This window comes from Garra rufa, chromosome 3 (genome assembly GCF_049309525.1).
Source record: "Garra rufa chromosome 3, GarRuf1.0, whole genome shotgun sequence".
NCBI classification, from domain to species: Eukaryota; Metazoa; Chordata; class Actinopteri; order Cypriniformes; family Cyprinidae; genus Garra; species Garra rufa.
The window spans coordinates 30,057,148-30,076,508 of record NC_133363.1 but is presented as its reverse complement, the minus strand read 5'-3'; the positions used below and the strand labels follow the sequence as shown (position 1 = coordinate 30,076,508).

General features: G+C 35.4%; 1 protein-coding gene across 2 annotated transcripts in view; it reads right to left on the bottom strand.

Moving 5' to 3' along the window:
• Positions 1–16,759, bottom strand: part of dnajb6b (DnaJ heat shock protein family (Hsp40) member B6b) — a 40,639-nt gene extending 23,880 nt beyond the window's left edge. For both annotated transcript variants that reach the window (XM_073835896.1, XM_073835897.1), the window contains exons 1-5: positions 16,479–16,759; positions 7,344–7,464; positions 4,674–4,783; positions 3,189–3,242; positions 2,981–3,094 (exon numbers count right to left, since the gene is read on the bottom strand). In XM_073835896.1, coding sequence (XP_073691997.1) covers positions 2,981–3,094; positions 3,189–3,242; positions 4,674–4,783; positions 7,344–7,408 — 343 coding nt within the window. In that variant the 5' untranslated portion in view covers positions 7,409–7,464; positions 16,479–16,759. The remainder of the gene's footprint in view (positions 1–2,980; positions 3,095–3,188; positions 3,243–4,673; positions 4,784–7,343; positions 7,465–16,478) is intronic.
• Between the last annotated feature and the right edge of the window lie 2,602 nt (positions 16,760–19,361).

The window sequence follows — 19,361 nt, the reverse complement described above, 5'->3', positions numbered from 1 at the left end:
ATTACAGCAGAAATACCAGAGGAAATATCCTAGCCAATATGGGAGGCCTTAGAATATTGTGATGGACAATAGGGGGCCTTTCGAGTCAAAAAGGTTGAAAACCACTGGCTTGGCTAAAAAAGGTAAACTTTTTGCCATTCAGAGTAAAGAAACTGTTTAAAGGGAACTAGATTTTCATTTCATGGAAAACCAGACTGCCTATGCCCATTAAAATAAAAGCAATTACAAGATCAGTCATTACAACTAAACTTGGCCACTAAACTTAACTGATTACTTCCAGAGTTCAAATTTCCTAATAAGTTACCCATTGTCATCCAAGATGTTCATGTCTTTCTTTCTTCAGTCAAAACGAAATTAAGGTTTTTGAGAAAAACATTCCAGGACTTTTCTCTATATAGTGGACTTCAAGGTTGAAGGTCCAAATTGTAGTTTCAATGCAGCTTCAAAGAGCTCTACACGATCCCAGCCAAAGAATAAGGGTCTTATCTAGTGAAACAATTGATTGTTTTCAACAACAAAAAAAAATTCACAAATGTATATACCTTCAACTACAAATGCTTATCTTGCACTAGCTCGACATTGTCACAATGGTCATGCGTGACGTAGGCAGAAATGCCGACCCAGTGTTTAAAAAGCAAATGTGCAAAGAAAGTAAAACACCCTTTATAAAAAAAAAGGGTAAAACGATGTCATTAAAGTTAAAGGATAAAATTAGATGGAAATTTTCACCCTACCCCACCAAAGTACATAGAAGAACTAACCACGTGTGACCTTTCCAATGTGATCACGTCATTGCAGAGCTAATGCGAAATGAGCATTTGTGGTTAAAAAGTATATACATTTTTTTTTTTTCTTGAAAATGGACGATTGTTTCACTAGATAAGCCCCTTATTTCTTCGGCTGGGATCGTGTAGAGCCATTTGAAGCTGCATTGAAACTGCAATTTGGACCTTCAACTCGTTGACTCCCATTTATTTGCAGAAAAATCCTGGAATGTTTCTCAAAAACCTTAATTTCTTTTCAACTGAAGAAAGAAAGAAAGAAAGAAAGAAAGAAAGAAAGAAAGAAACAAAGAAACAAAGAAACATCTAGAATGACATGGGGGTGAGTAAATTGTCAGAATTTTTTTTTTATTGTTGCTCATATCTCACAGATTCTTTAATGCAGCGAATAAACCCACACGTTTTCAGACTTTTAATAAATTTGCACATTTTATATATTTCTTCTCTGTAAAATGGAATTCCTAGGTCGATTGAGGGCTAAGGTCTATTTTAATTTAACCTCCTCATAATTTCGGGACCAGTGTTGCAATGTAGCATTATGCCTGCTGAAACATGTCTAGATCAATGCTTCTCCATTTCCAGGCACTCAGCACCTTCATATGAACTTTTGAATCTCCTTCAAGCAGTTTGATTTGGCAGGCAGAACCATGCCTGATATCTTCACATACACACACACAGTGTGACTGTTATTCTAACCCACCCCAACCTTGTCATGGCTACATCAACACAAATAAACACAAATGACCTTCTATCGTCAAGGATGGTCTTCTTGAAACACTCCAATTTAAAACAATTCTCAGTATTTTGACATATTGCTCATAGAAAAACATACATGTTGAACACATACACTCTTTTTCTCTCTCTGTAATAGCCATTCCCTTTCTCTTGCTGCTCTTTTATTCGGAAGCTATTTCTGAGAACATTCCTAGCGGATGATGCAGAGTCTCTTCTCGTCCCACTTGCTGGTCTGAGCGCCCTCGCCATATTTAGAGTGCCTGTATGTTTTACACACATGCCGTTCAGCCATTTGTTCCCAGCAGTTAGAGTCAGTGGGCATGGAGTTGCACTTTAGTGTTTAACAGATGACTAATAGGTCTTATCTATTTTCACCAGTTAATACATTTCTATATCAGCTTTATATAAGAACTTATTCAACAACTTATCAAATTAAAGGGGTAGTTCATTGTTTATTTGGCCTTGTGTCACTCCAAACCTTTTGTTATTTTATGTGGAAAGAATTTAAAATCCTCACATCCTTTTTTTTCCCACCAACAATTATGGCAATTCATAGTGACTGCAAACTGTCAAGATCTCAAAAGATATTTATATTAAGCGATAATTCATGGATAATCCTCAGAAGACTTGGAATGTAGCACACAAGTCATGTGGACTACTTGACAGTATTTGATTAACTGTCATATAGAAAAATCAACGTTAAGATTCTTTGTGTTGTTTTACAACAACAAAAAAATTGCATACAGGTGTGAAATTATTGTATGTATACGAACAGACATATGTGACCCTGGACCACAAAACCAGTCATAAGAGTACATTCTTTGAAATGGAGTACGCTTTCTATTGATAAATAAGCTTTCCATTGATGTATGGTTTGTTATGATAGGACAATATTGGGCCAAGACACAACTATTTGAAAATCTGGAATCTGTGGAAGCAAAAAAAAATAATAATCCTGAGAAAATCTATTTTTCTATAACTTTTTTTGGTATTAAAGAAAAATCGACCATTTTGACCCATACAATGTATTTTTGACCATTGCTACAAATATACCTGTGCAACTTAAGACCTGTTTTGTGGTCCAGGGTCACATATAAAAGGTAAAACAGTGTAAGTGTGAAATTTTCCCATAATACACACCCAAGTTAAGAGTGTATTTTTAGTGAACAATATAATTATGGTAGATTAACAGAAAGCTAATCAGCTAATGAACCCAAGCTCCAAAACCTAATTACCTAATTATAACTCAAACCACGTCATTACTGTCAAAGAGCCACTGTGAGATATGACCTTATTTCTTCTCTTTGGGAATTTTGTTCTAATTTTTAACACTCCTGTTTTTACTGACAAGAACCTTTTTATTCACAAATGATGCTTAGATGTGGGTTTTGCTAATAAAAATTCAACACTTTTCCATTTGAATTATTTGTTATTCAATCAGTATAAATTAAACATGTACCTACCAAAGAAATCTGCAAAATCTGCGAATGGATCTCGGCCTCCAAAGAATTCCCTGAAGACATCATCTGGATTTCGGAATGTGAATCCGCCCATGTAATCCTGATTATAATGGCCTCCTTTTCCAACAAGTAATAATTAGAGGAAAACCACATTTTCAAAAACAGGTAAATATGTCAACAGATAACATAAATCAGGAATAACTTTACATACCTCTCTGAGACAGGCCTTCTTTACCATATCTATCATACTGTCCCCGTTTGTTTTCTGTATGAAAGAAGAATACTGCTTTTAGTTTCAATACAATACAGACACAAATTAATGTTTCATATTAATTACACACTCCTTCCATCACACATTCACCTCTTCTTTGTACCATTTAACACACACACAAACACACAAACACACTAGGGCTGTGTGATATTGAAGGAAGATGCGATAATCGATATGCGATATGATATATATGTCGATTCTGTGAACTTCCATACCTATCTTGTGTCATGTAGTATATATATGTCAATACACATATATATATTCCTTGTGTTCGCGTACACCTGGTGAATAAAGCTCATTCTCATTCTGACTCTAATATGTCTAGCATACATGTTTCTAAAAATGTCATTTTAACATTAGTGTAATTTTAGTGTAAATTCTGTTTAGGAACTGAATGATAAAAAAGAAAAGTAAAACACTGCTTAGTCTTCCCTCTATGAATTCAATTATGCACTGATTCTTATTTAAGCTACAAAAGTTATGTAGGCAAGAGCAGAAAGTGATTTTCTCTTTGTCTTTTGTTCATGGCCCCAAATACTGCAAGCTGTAGCAATATGCATATTTTATGTACATTTGCAAGATTTCAATAATTTCAATATACTGCACAGCCCTAACACACAAAAACACAAACAGCCTACTTATATTGAGAGGACAACATCAGAGCCAAGGGTGTTGCTCTGTGCCAAACCTACAGTTTATAACATATACTAAATTGATTGTTACTTCTAAAACACGCAGGGACAAATGTAACTGGCCATTTTTGACTCAAAATGTTGGTTTGTAAAGATTTAGCGGTGTGACTGATTTTAGCACCAAATTCCATCTAATTCTGAGGACATGCACAATAGGAAGGAAAGGAAAGGAAAGGGGGTGAGTGAGGCCAAGTATGGTAACCCATACAAGGAATTTGTGCTCTGCATTTAACCCATCCAAGTGCACACACACAGTAGTGAGCACACACACACCGTGAACACACACCCGGAGCAGTGGGCAGCCATTGCTGCGGCGCCCGGGGAGCAGTTGGGGGATCGGTGCCTTGCTCAAGGGACTCACCTCAGTCGTGGTATTGAGGGTGGAGAGAGTGCTGTACATTCACTCCCCCCACCTACAATCCCTGCCGGACCTGAGACTCGAACCTGCAACCTTTGGGTTACAAGTCCGAATCTCTAACCATTAGGCCACGGCTGCCCACCTCAACATGTTTAAAATGTTCATGAATCAAGCATTTTAACTACTGACAGCCCTAATAAACTGATTATAACTTACTTTGGGTACAGCTCTTTATGCTGTTTTTTGTATATATTTAAGTGAATATATATCAATATATATTCATTCCACAACAGTTCTTTAATATCATTTAAAATACATTTATTCTCAAAATAAACATGGCATAATATTTACAATAATAATAAAATATAGCAGTACCATCTGATAGGACTTCATATGCCTCCGAGATCTCTTTGAACATTTTTTCTGCCTGTTCTTTGTTGTTTGGGTTTTTGTCTGGATGCCACTTTAGTGCTTTTTTTCTGTACCTGTAAAACACACACAACCAAACCCTTATTAAAACAAGACTTTTTAAGGGTGAAAAAGACAGGGCATTCTTAACATATCTACAATTATTACAAAATTTTGGTTTAAAAGTATCTAAGATACACTGTCAACTAAAATCGATTGAGATTTTGGACATCCTGGTTTTTCATAAGTGTGTTTTTCAGACTAGTGGAAAGAAAACATCCAAAAAACACTGTTAAATGTTTCTTTTATAGCACTTTATCTATTTGTTATCTATTATATCCTGAAGGCTTCTACAGAGGGATGTTCATATATAATTTGCAATATTTTTTTCCAAAAAAAAGGGTAAAAAAAAACAAAAAGTGTTTTTCTGAATTATGTCATGACGAAACGAGATCCCCAAAATTCCCTCTATAAAAACTTTTGACTAATATGTAACAAAAATTAAACAAGAATTTTGAAACTCACTTTATCCGGCGTTTAGATTTTTGTACTAGAAATGTATGCAAATTTGCCCACAATTCATTAAATAATGCCTTATTTGCAGATTTAAATCTAACATTGAAAACTTGTAGTACAAAAAATGTTTGCAATTACCAAAGTAATCAATCTACTGAAATCTGAGAGCTCTCTGGCGTGGAAGAGAAGAATTGTTGAATAAAGTTGTTATTTTAGTTATCTTTGTGCAACAAAAAGTATTCTCGGAGCTTCATAAAATTATAGGTGATCCACTGATGTTACATAAACTATTTTGTCAATGTTCTCGGTACATTTCTGGACTCTGAGTGTCGTAGGACCCTTATGGAAGGTCAGAGAGCTCAGATTTAATAAAAAAAAATTCATAATCTGTGTTTCGAAGATGAACGCAAGTCTTACTGTATGGGTTTGGAAAGACATGAGGGTGAGTAACTAATGACAAATTTTTCATTTTTGGGTGAACTATCCCTTTAGAATTATTCCTAGTGAAACCATTAAAAAAAACAGCAATCACATTTCTATAATAACAAGTGAGTAAGTCCAGAATGACCAATTAAGCATCTTGTGTAAACAGTCTAGTCATGTCTACACTCAAAAAGTGGGTTAAAGTGGATTTTGTTATGGGTTAAACAACAGTTTTAAAGCATAATATGTAAATCAATACATAAGGAGTTCAACAAGACACATTTTTCATTCTAATGTCCTCCACGGCCCTCATTTATGATGCTAACATAACTGCATTACAAAGTCTTGCACCTCTTAACAACGACTACTTTCAATATAGGTCATGCTGCACAATACGACTTCAGTAGGTGTGACAACAGGTCAGCATCTCTACACACTAGGCCTGAGTCAGCGATACACACCCAGCCGGCAGCACACAGCTGGGTCAATGGTCTAAACCAAACACTCCATACACTAGGGGATTTGTCCTTTGCACATCTTTTAACAGTGTTTGACCTCTATAGCTCTGTGCTTTAGAAATTCCCCCCTTAACCATCAGCAAATTCAAACCTACAGAATTAGGATTCAATAGACGTTTGCTTACCTGACAAACAAAGAACAAAACACCTTTTCCACGGAGGCAATAGATGAAGGCATGGGACACAATGCATCCAAAAAATACTGAAAGCTGTATGCTCCTCATCTATCCACATACTCTATCCCCTTTCTAATTCCCTATGAAATCTTTTTTTCCCCATTATTTTTTTCCAAATTCTTCCAAATTTTTCTGGATTCTGTTCTTTTCTGTTTTGTTTTTTTTCTAGGCTGTGTTTTAATGGTTACATTTTAAAAAAATCTGAACCAAATAGCATATCTAATTAATTGAACCCTATAAAATATTTTTTTTTCTCAAATTCAGTTTTAGTTTTCTCAAATTCTATGTTTTCCATTACATTTTCTGGATTCCATTTTAACGGTTTCATTAAATTTTAATAGTCAAAAGCATCTAATTCATTTTTCTGGTAAATTTCTCTGGTAAATATTCCTTAAAAATAATGTTTTTAATATATATATTTTTAGTAGTAATACTATCACTATATTAAGTAATATATTTCTGTCACAATTTATTCAAGTTAAACCGAACTTTTATTTTGACGGGTTACTGTAAAGACTTATGACATTAGTTTTTCTCAACAGAATCCAAAAAACACGCTTTCAGTATGCGTGTAGTAAACAAAACAGTATGTCTGTGCCATCAAATAGGGACATGCAGAACATCTTTTTGTATCCTAATATTTACAGACACTACTCCATATTCTGTTTTCATTTAAGCGTATTGATTTATTCATACCAATTTTGGCAACTTCTGTGACATTTCACGTTATACATTAAATTTTTATGACTGGATTTTGTGATTCTGTCTTTTACACATCACGCAAATCATAGGGCTCTACCTTTCTCCTTGGTATTAATATGGAGGGATTATTTTTTTGAACTGAGACAAACAAACATTAATAAAGACAAGCAGCAAAGAAGAGAGAAGTCTCACATGGACAGTATCAACTAAACCCCTGTGCTGCAAAGTCACTGTTATCATTACTGCTCTACTATGTCCCGTGTTTAAAAATAGATTCCCATGACAGAACACAGAGTACTTACGCTTTCTTTATATCGTCATGGGATGCATTTTTCGTCACACCCAGGATCTCGTAATAATCCCCCATGGCTCAGGTTTTGGGTTTCCACTCCTCTGGATGAGGACAAATTTTCAGCAGTGGCCCTGGAAAGAAAAAGAGCCAGAGTTGAAGAAGACATAAAAGAGGGGACAATAAACAGAGGGTGTGTTTTGGTAGCTATGTGGGTGGGTGGCTAATGTGACGGACAACCTCGAAACACCAACTCATGTGAAAGAATGGTACTACTTTAGTTTTCATACATAAAAGCATTTATCAGGAAGCGAACTGATTCGTGATTGTATTTGTTCTCCATAAAATGGAATATTGCATAACCTTCTTATTGACATACACTCCAGGTTCCAAAAGGGTGTTTTTGAAGTTATGCCATAGAAGAACCATTTTTGGTTCCCCAAAGAACCTTTTAGAGAACAGTTGCTAAAAGAACATTTTAAAAATCTAAAGAACCTTTTTCGACTATAAAGAACCTTTTCGGCATTTGAAAGGTTCCATGGATGTTCAAGATTCTTCATAGACCCACTGATGCCAATAAAAAACCTTTATTTTGAGAGTGTACTTTTTCTGGTTTAACCTCAATAATACACAAACATGGTAAATACACTAAAATGAAACATTATCAAAATGGTTTACAGATGTACTCACACCATTTACTGTATATATCTATGTTACACCTAATGCCTACAAGCCATTTTTAAAACCGGTTTCTCTGAATCAGCTTGGATCGAAACATCTTATCGTGAAGAACAAAATGTCAACTGCTTCCAAACAATCAATGGCCAAATGGCCAGATCCAGTAGCTTTCCAGCTGGATCTCACTGGTGTTATTTATATCTGCAGTGTCCTTCAGGACAGGCCCAGAGGTGATCATGGCACAGCACTGGCTTTCCTCTGCACTGTCCATGTAATAGCTGAAATAAACCAAACTTAAAACCAATACTAAACTTACAATCAATAAACTTTAAAGAAATAGTTCACCCAAAATGAAAATGTATTTACTGTCATGCCATCCAAGATGTAGATGAGTTTCTTTATTACAGACTTTGGAGAAATTTAGCAGTACATCACTTGCTCACCAATAGAGCAGCGGATGGGTGTCGTCAGAATCAGTTCAAACAAATGAATAGTGACTGCAAATAGAGGTACACAAATATGACAGTTCGGTACGGACCTCAGTTTTGACATCACAGTTCGGTGTGGTTTTGGTACAACAGAGGGAAAAACTAAATTATTTTTTTATATTTAACAGTGGTTTACTGAACAAATTGCCCTTTCTTTAAATAAATTCAGTTACAATACAAATTTTCTTATGAGCTTCTTATGAGCTTCAGAGCTTATGCTCTGAACTACAGGGAGCAATTTTACACTACTATGTAAGGAATAATTGATGGTGGGCCGTTGAATTATTAGAAAATAATGCACACCCGAGGTGGTGATGCGGCCACAAAGCCGAGTGGCCATTACACCTCGGGTGTACATTATTTTCTATGAATTCAATGGACCGAAGTCAATTATTCTGCTAATACTACGGTTACCACACCTCAAGACATCAATCAGACGATACATTTCAGACATTCGTCCAGTTTTGTCCTTAAACCACTTTTGTGAGTCGGATTCATTACGCAGCTCATCCAACGCCTACGTTGCTAATTCCAAAACATAATTTTAGACCTACTGACAATGCTTGAGATGTTGATAGCAGATGAAGTTTAGACAGACAGAAACAGACAGATGGAAAGAGAGAGAGAGAGATTAAGCTCATGAATTACCTCCGAGTCTGTGCGTCTCTCAAAAGTGTGAAACAGCATCGTCTCTACTAATAGTGAAACTTTAAGCTCATTTTCTTCAGGAACAACGCCTTTGTTACCTCGCTTGTGAGAAATGCCATGTAGTTAAGTTGTTAATTGTTAGAGCAGTGCTAACAACATTAGCGCGTATGCTAACATGTGTGCAAAATGTGTGTGTGCATCTAAGGAAGAGAGAGTGGGAGAAATAGAGTATGTGTTTCCATACATAAAACGTAAATTTTGTGGCAAAAACAAGGAATCTGTTGTTTTTCAGTCCTGTTGTTTACTGCATTTATTTGTTTGGCCAGTGTTGTTTTGGGTTTTGGTTATTTTGCTGTTTTAGGCTGTAAGGATCTTTGAAATAACTGAACTCATGTGGCCAAGTGATATAGACATTTAATGCGGTCAAGTGCCGCCTGAAACCATGTTCCCCGTGCATTTCCCTGAAAATAATGCACACCATTAGAATGTTTGTCAGCCAATCAGACTCAATTCAATTTAAAATTTAATTACTACTTATTTTTCATAATCAACACTCCAAACATTGTATGCGAACATGTAAAGCGCACTTAATGCAGTTAAATTAAATTAACTTCTAAATTATAAAAGGTCTTTGTTGTTAAAATATATTGATTTACACAGACTGATAACTTGTTTTGATTTCTTTAAACATACTTTAAGTAATTAAGACATCACTAACAGATAAAGAAAAATATAAAGAGAATATTGTTTAATATTTCGCAAAATGCTCAATTTCTCTAGCGAACTAACAAAGCAGTGGACACAGATGTCTTGCTGAGGTAAATGAAATGATACGTGACATTTTGTTTACAAGCCGTTTTATTGACGTCTTTCCACGGTTGAATGACTGATTGAGCATGAGGCATAAGATGTTCATTCATGTTTATATTGCGTTAAAAGTATTAGTAAAGAGGAAGAGAAGATCACTCACTTTTTACTGAGGTGTTTATACATGGATCAGTCTCTCCACAGCAAAGAACATCAAAACCGCATTTATTGTTTAAATTTCCAGAACAAAAATGGACATAATTTGAAAGGTCAGACTTCGTTTCTCGTGCAGTGGTTAAAACAGTACTATATTTGTTTGGAACACGTGCATACCAAACCGAAAGACTCGTACTGAAAATTTTCGCTACGAATACATGTACCGTTACACCCCATTCCATATAATGCGCCTTAAAATACAACTTGATTTTAATCGACAAGCGAGTTACAACAAAAATAATGCAGTCTTTTGCTCGATGTTCTCTTTGCATGCATTTCCCTTTAACTGAATACAAGATAAAATCTTAATATTTGTTCAAAATGAATAAGTCCATTGCTCATTGGAACTGTTTAAAGAAATAAATAGGTTCCCCAAGGCTGATCCAGGCACTGAAAAACACAGCATCATTTTTATTGCCAATATTTACAGTGCCTTGCCTCAATTAGTTTTTCCCCACATCAATTTACACTCCATACACCATAATAATGACAAAGCAAAAACCAGATTTGCAAATTTTACAAATGTATTAAAAATAAAACACTGAAATAAGTACATTGCATAAGTACTCAGTACATAGTTAAAGCACTTTTACAGCCTCAAGTCTTTTTGGGTTTGATGTGACAAGCTTTGCACATCTGCATTTGGCAATTATCTGCCATTCTTTGCTTCACCTTCTCACCTCTCAAGCTCTGTCAGCTTGGATGGGGGCTGGCATACATTTTCTAGAGTCCTAGTTGTTCCAATCGTCTTCCATTATGGATAATGGAGGCTACATGCTTCTGTGAACCTTCAATGCAGCAGATTTTTTCTGAACTCTTCCCTAGATCATTGCCTTAACGCAAGTCTGTCACTGAGCTCTACAGGCAGTTATCTTGACCTCAGGACTTGGTTTTTGCTCTGATATGCATTTTCAGCTGTTAGACCTTTTCTTAGAGGTGTGTGCCTTTCTAAACCATACTCATTCAAATGAATTTGCCACAGTTTAACTCCACTTGAAGTGTAGTAACATCAATATGAATGCTCCTGAGCTCAATTTTGAGTGTCCCAGAAAAGGGTATGAATACTTATGCAACGGGATCTTTTCAGTTTTTTTTATTTCTAATAAATTTGTTACAATTTGTTTTGTGCTTTGTCATTATGGTGTATGAGATGTATTGATGTGGGGAAAAAAAGTAATTTAAAGCAGTTTAACATAATGCTGCAACAAAACGTGAAAGAAATGAAGGGGTATGAACACTTTTGCAAGGCACTGTAAACCTCGTAGCTTAACAACAGAAAAAAAAAAAAAAAAAGATTATATCGCTTACCTGTAGGCCACCCAAACATGCTTAAATTTCACAACAATGTTTGGCAATGTTTAGTCATGAACATCTGTACAACAAAGTACTGAACTTAAATTAACCATTAAGACAATTTAAGTCTAAAAATTTGTAACTGGGGAAAAAAAAAAAAAACTAATCTTAACAGGACATAATCTTAACACTTAGAATACTTAGAATACACCCCACCATTTCATCTGCTCTCTTTAACTGGATCATTAAGGGCTTTTCTTTAAAACCACACCTTCTGCCCCACAGCCAACATTCCTGACTCACAGCTCTAGTCAATCTAGCTCACCTTTTTGAGACGGCCTCTTCATGGAAACACACTTTTAAGCAATAGTCCTCTCTTCATCATCATCGCCATCTTTCCTCTGTCCTATCTTCTTCCAAATCTCTGTAAACATTCCTTAGCTGCTTGTCATGAAACAGCAGTCAGGGCAAGCTCACAAATGTGTGAACAGATGTGAAATGGCTGCTGAATTCTCTGGAGCTTGTTTTCTGGCTTCTCACAGTGGCACTAAAAGGAGGCTGTCAGTTCAGCTCACAGCAGATTACTGGACTGCAATAACTTGAGCCAAATCTGACCACAGCTCAGCCAGTTTTGTTAGCGGAAACTGGTTCAGTGGTTTATAAGGCAAAATTAGACTTCTACATATGAAAGGCAAAGAGGTACACAACAGAAAGAGTCCTAAAAATAAGACAGTATGATCTGATGAGGATGTATGCGTGTATACAGAGATGCTTGAATGCAAGATCAGATCAGCAGGTTAAATAACTGGATTTGTTTGCCAGGTGATGTTACTACAATCACAATACAATCTTCTAATGTGGACATTCGCTTTCTTTTATGTTTCCTTCTGTGAGAACTCAGGAAGAGAGATTAGTTGCACTCATCTAAGACAATGAGTATGTTTACATGGACAACAATATTCCGATTTTAACGTGATTAAGACAATACTCTGATTAAGAAGCAACCATGTAAACTGATATTTTTGATTAATTTAATCCGACTAAAGTCATAATCGGAGTAAACACAAATCGAATTAAGACAGGTGGAGTATTCCTATTTTAGTCGCATTATGGAAGACATGTACACACCTTAATCACACTATTCCCCTTGTGTAGGACTTTTCGCCACATTTTGCGACAGGATACACACTAATGCTGTTCCAGGCAGGTTTTTGAGCTCGTAAATCACGTCTTCAAACCATGACTCAGTACTTTGTAGTGTTCCAGGCAAGTCACGCCAAGGATTTATTAGTTTTATATTATTAATAATTTGATTGCAACGTTATATTGTCCTAAACTCTACGTATTTTTCCACCGTGTGCCACTTGCATAAACACCGCACCCCTAGAGGCTTTATTGTTGTTTCGCGGGCTATGTGCATATGCTTTGGTTTCATTTTTATTTATTTATTATTTATTTTTTTGCTACAACATGGGATTAATCAATGCTCATTGCTGATAAATAGTTTGTTTGTTATCATAATTTATAGTTTTATGGAAACGTAGTTAACATTCAACCCGTTCTTTTTCATTAGTATTATTTGTGATTTTAATTTTGTAAACGGGATTTCCGCTATCGGAATGTCTTAAGATGCTTTTCACTTTTACTTTCGAATTCATGATCTTGGTTTTGCTTACATATATAGGCTACACCTATCAATTTTAAGATTAAAACAAATTCTTAAAAGATGGAATTGTTATTTTTAATTAAACAGCATAACAACAATAAAATAAAACTAGCTTATATCATTTATTAACAAAAACTAATAAGACGAGGCATGGACTCCATCACATGCTGTGTTATATGCCGACTAAACAATTTATTACAGGGCACGCAAACACTGAGCAATCAAATGAATTAATAAAAAATAAATAAAAGAAAGCCTCCAAAGCGTAATGTGAGGTAAACGGCAGAGATAACAGGGTTTTCAAAATGAAAACAAACAAACGAAAAAAGTAAAACTAAACAGGCTTTCAACTTGCATGTTTTTTTTTTCCTAAAAACTGACTGGCTTTTGTAAAATTAAAACCGAAACATCCAAAAGTCTATAACGAAGATGAACTGATAGCGTCGTGTAATGATGTCATTAATCGATCTATGTACTATAACATGTAAAACGGGAACATGAAAGGAATATTCTAAAAGCAACTCATATAAACAGCTTAATCATATTATTGTCTTATTCAGAATAAGGTCATTAATTAGATTACTGGTGTCCATGTAAACGTAGTCAATGAAAATCATTTGGCAAAGGTGTGACAAACTGAACCACATTACAGCTTGACGCACTGCTTTTGTGGTATGACCAGCTGATCCAAGTTTTTGACTACGTTACCTTTAGAAAACTTTGAAAAGTTTTGTTTCTCTTTCTATCTTTGAACAAGTACAGCAACATTTCTTGTGGCATTTATAGAACAAAAAAAAGACTTCCTTATAGCTGTCTGTTAACAAAGAGTTTTTACAAGAGCACCGTGTTTGTCCAAAAGAGAAACTGTAGCACAAAAAGACATGAGAGTATATGTACTTCCTGTACATTCTTTACATTTTCATTTGATTATAGTGGTGGACCACTAAAATCTGTTTTTATGCACTATGCAAAGACTGCACGCACTAAAAACCAATGTAAACAGCATAAAAAAATTGACTGGAAGCTTTAAACAAAAAGCTTCACATTAACTGTGCCTCTTCTTATGGTGAAATCAATGCGAATAGTGTTACAGGTGTAAACAGAGTGAAATGTACACTGGTACCACCTCAAAGACAAAACCTACTCTCTGGGCACCTTTGAAAGCATTGATCTCTCTGAGACACTGACACAGCAGAGAACCATAAGGAACATTTTATTTTTTTCACTTAAAAAATGAAGTCTGTCACATCATACACCATTTTATAGAGGGTTTGCACTTACGCCACAGTTTGGTCAGTTGTTCTGCTAATTTATGCTGTGTTAACCATGGATAAAAACATGTGGAAGCTGCTAAATCATATAGAGAAGGATTAGTAAGCAGGAAAGGGTGCAATAACTTGACAAACTAAAGTTAACAGGTGGTAAAAGATTTGGTACGAGCAGTATTTATTAAGATACTAGCCTAATATTTCACCTACCTGACTGGAAATAAGAACAAATGAAATGTTGTCAAGATTCTTGGAAATCCTGGTTCAGTTTGGCCACATTTTTTTTTCTTTTCTTTGATTTGTTATAACTTTTGGCAGTCTGTAGTACTCCAAATGTTTTTTCCTGGTCTGACCAATTAGTACAGCCCAAAACATGACAATAATTGTCCATTTTCAGCAACAATAATTAGCTAAATTTGCAAGTTCTGTTCAGTTCAGTGTCACTGTTTATATTCAGAGACGCCAATATGGCCGATTGATGAAACGTAGTGAAAACACTCTATTGTATCGTCAAATTAGGCTTTTGCTACCCCAGTTATCCATTTTACCCCCTGAGGAAGATTAAAGGATTTAAACCGCTTTTCTCCAACTTAAAACAATGTAATACCCTTCAAAATTAAAGTGAAAATGTACTGTGAAAACACAATTAGTATGGACACCACTTGGACTACACTCCACTCTATGGAAATGTAAGACTTGTGTATGTAGCTGCCAACTGTGGATCTCATAACAAACAAATCTGATATCTTATTAAAGGAGTAGCTCACTTTCAGAACAAAAATCTACAGATAATGTACCCCCTTGTCATCCAAGATGTTCATGTCTTTCTTTCTTCAGTCGTAAAGAAATGTTTTTTTGAGGAAAACATATGAGAAGTCCATTATATGGAAAGAAATTCTATGGTGCCCCCAAGTTTGAACTTCCAAAATGCAGTTTAAATGGAGCTTCAAAGGGCTCTAAATGATCCTAGCTGAGAAAGAAGTGTCTTATCTAGCGAAACAATCGCTTATTTTCTAAAACCATTTACAATTTTTATACTTTTTAATCTCTACACAGTACACACAGAGCTAGACAAGACGAGCATTTGAGATTAAAAAGTATATAAATTGTAATTTTTTTTTTTTTTTTTTTTAGAAAATAACCTATTGTTTTGATAGATAAGACCCTTCTTTCCTCTGCTGTGATCGCTTAGAGCTATTTAAAGCTCCATTTTGGAAGTTCAAACTTGGGGGCACCATAGAAGACCATTATATGGAGAGAAATTCTGAAATGTTCTTCTCAAAAAACTATTTCTTTACAACTGAAGAAAGAAAGACCTGAACATCTTGGAAGACAAGTGAACTACTCCTTTAAGCATGCCTAAATATGAAAATGTGACAGTTTGATTTGAATTGCAGACCAAAACCTCAGACAACAGACTACAGCTCTTAAAATAATCAACAATGCATTTCATTTAAAGAAGCACATCAACCTCAGTGTCCTTCTTTCAATATCAGAACACTACTTCAACTACCACAACTACTGTAGAGCAGATGTGCTTCAGAAAAAGAAACACTAGTACTTCCTACTAAAAGTGAAAACTGAGATGAGTTTAGGTACTTTCTGCCAAACACAGGTGCCCCATTTCCTGAAGAGCAGGCTTATTTTCTAGATTTTTCTCTGTCCTTATGGTGTTTCACAGATTGAGGTGATTTAAGACCAATGTGATCTCTTTAAGTTCTGCATGGTGCATAATTCCTATAAACACCATCAGAACTAATCGTGGAAACAATCTCCATTACGTCTCAGGTTCATATGACATTTGATTGACAAAAGATTACAGGCGTGATCAGAGGAGGAAAGTTCTAGAAAGTCAAGCCACGATTTCAAATCGTTTCACATGTATGTCAGTTTACACACATTTATAAACTGTTTGATATTTACATGTAAAACAGATCATTTTTCCATCCCGTATTCGCTGTTATTTAACTTAGTAGGCGAAACGCGCCAAGGATGCTATTTAAGTAGACAGCTTACTAGACTGTAATCTCCTTTTCATATCAAACCGAAAATTATAATCATATCTCAACTTTAAACTCACCAACCTTATGTAACGGAGACAAGTCCTTATCCCTCTGCTTTATTCGGACCTCCGCTGTGTATCCCAATGATGAGGTCGAGTTTCTTTATTTGTAATACTACCCCTGAAGGAATTCTTCTGTTTGGTCCGAAGTCTGTCCGTTTCTAAAACCGTCTCAGGTGATCAGAATAAATTCCCTGTGTGAAAGACAGGGAAGAGCAGACGTGTGACACTTTATCCCTGATACTGGGATGTCGCTAGTGTTCGCCAACAATCCGCCGACCTCTATAAAGCGACATGATTCTAGTGCAGTTTCGTCACTTCCTGTTACCCAAACAGCTGAAGGAGATTGCTCAGTAAGTGCGATGTGTCAGCTAAAGGTTTTCTAATACTGTATGTGGAAATGTCAGACTTCTTGAGCGAAACGGATTCGTTTTAAAGTGATATTTTTCAGCAGAACTGTGCATTAGCCCATAGAATGAAGGCAAATATTAACATTCATTAATATGCATTAATAAAAAAAATATTGTAAAACTATATATATCTACGTACAATCCAAAGACACAAGTTGAGTTTAGTGAAGGCCATCCTCAGATAAAGAAGTAGTCCGGAGTGAAAAGTGAAAGTGCAACTTTACCTTCACAGGTGGAGCAAAGGGTGAGGTCAAGAGAGGTGTGACCTGTAACTGGTTTCTTTCACTGGGTGTGTGTCTGAAACCAGCTCTTTCTATCCCAGACAGTCACCATAACTCCATGTTTAATGAGCTAGATTCTAGAATGAGCTTTTTGTGCTAACCATGGAAATGATTTACTGACTGCAATGTGTATTTAACCACTCCTTCAAATGCAATTTTTGATTTTCGACAGGTGGATATGTTCATGTGTCTCTTCAGATTTCAACCAAATGATTGCATCTCTTAAAAATAAAGGTGCTTTAAAAGGTTCTTCACATTGATGCCATAGAAGAACCACTTTTGGTTCCACAAAGAACCATTCAGTCAAAGGTTCTTTGAAGAACAATCTCTTTCTTATGTTTTTATAATCTGAAGAATCTTCTTTTGCCACAAAGAACCTTTTGAGAAACAAAAAGATGTTAAAGGTTCTTTGTAGAACCATTTAGACAAAAATGGTTCTTCTATGGCATCATAAAGCACCTTTTATTTTTAAGAGTGTAGTAGACAGGATGTGATGCATGCATAGAATTCATTTTGCCTTTTCCCCTCTTGCTGCCTGTGAAGGTAGGATTCTGGACTGAAGGTTGCAGATAAGGATGATTATTCATGAGTGACTCCTGCGGAAACCATGTGGAAGGGCTTTTTGGGTTTTCCACTCTGATGACAATAACCAGACTCTTATTACTAAAACAAATTTTAAAACACCATTCTTCAAATTGTCCTAAAGGCTTTTTTTATTTTTCCAAAAAGCTTGGCTGGAATTGTTCACATGATTAAGACGTTTTGGCAGGAAGCACATATGAGATGGCGATTGCTCTTGTCTGCTCCCCCTGAGTTTACCCATGTTAGAACTGGTTACTAAGAGAGCATTATGTTATTTCAGACAGACGTCAAAAGTGGTAAATAGTCGGAATGTGTTGGAAGAACATCTCATAAGGCTGTATTCTATAAAGAATGTTGGTGTGTGAAAGTGCAGCAGAATCCTGGTTTCATTCTGTTCCATTGAGTGTTGTACTACTTAAAATGGCTTAAAATAAGATTTGAGAGGCTTTATTATGTTGATTTATCTTATTACACAATAATTGTACATAACATTTCAAATTTGAACAGAGGCTTAACTTACCATACAAACAGTAAAAACAGTGTAATTAGATCAGAGAATTCGACTATTTCTATTACTATTCAACTATTACAAAAGCAGTCAACTATAGTGACGTGAAAAGTGTAGGTGTTCCAGCTACAGCTTTAAAGCAGTATTGTATACTATTATCTAGGAAGCGTGTGCTGTATTTCTAGGTATTGGCCAGCAGAGGGTGAACATTTCTTTCTTTTAATCATGCATTCAGTGTCCATTTATCCGCGCTATTACAGTGCACTATTAACCAGTTAGATGTGCCTTTTTTCAATATCAGAAATTCAATCAGAGTCTTATCTTGTAATAATAGAGGTCTTGGTTTATAAACGCTGCATGTCAAAACTTATGCAAAATAATTTTTCCTGGTTGTCAAAAAACCTCCACAGGGAGGCACCCTTGGTCTTCTAATAATGCAGTAAACGAATTTCTCTGTTCATCTTTATATGCGGCATATGTGGTACATTAGAAATTAAGTTAACAGTAGCCTAATCATGTTACTGTCAACTCTTTCAGTTTTACTTTGGCTAGCAGTACAGCATTACTTCAAATCTGTTCAGATTTGTGGAAATGCATTTTATTCACAGTGTGTCCAAACTAACTACATAAATAGGCCTAAATAAAAAAGACAAGACGCCCCAGGTAAATAAGAGTTAAAGGTTCATTTTATTAACAGTTAGTTAATGCATTAATTAACATGAACGAACAATGAGCAATGCATTTATTAAACTATTTATTTATCTTTGTTAATGTTAATACAAATAGTCGTTCATTGTTTGTTCATGTTAGTTCACTAACTAATGTTAACAAACGCAACTTGTGATTTTAATAATGCATTAGTAAATGCTGAAATTAACATGAACTAAGATTAACAAATGTTGTATAAGTAATGTTCATTCTTAGTTCATGTAATATTTACAAATGTTAACTCATGAACTTTATTGTAAAATGTTTCCGGATTAAAAATTAAATATGCTCTAATTTGCAGACATTTGCAGAATCTGAAGTTGCGTAGGCTATAGCTCGGTTTAAAACGTCTTGTTTCATTTTGTAGACATATTAGAGTCTTACCCCCCGGTTTCACAGACAAGGCTTAAGCCTAG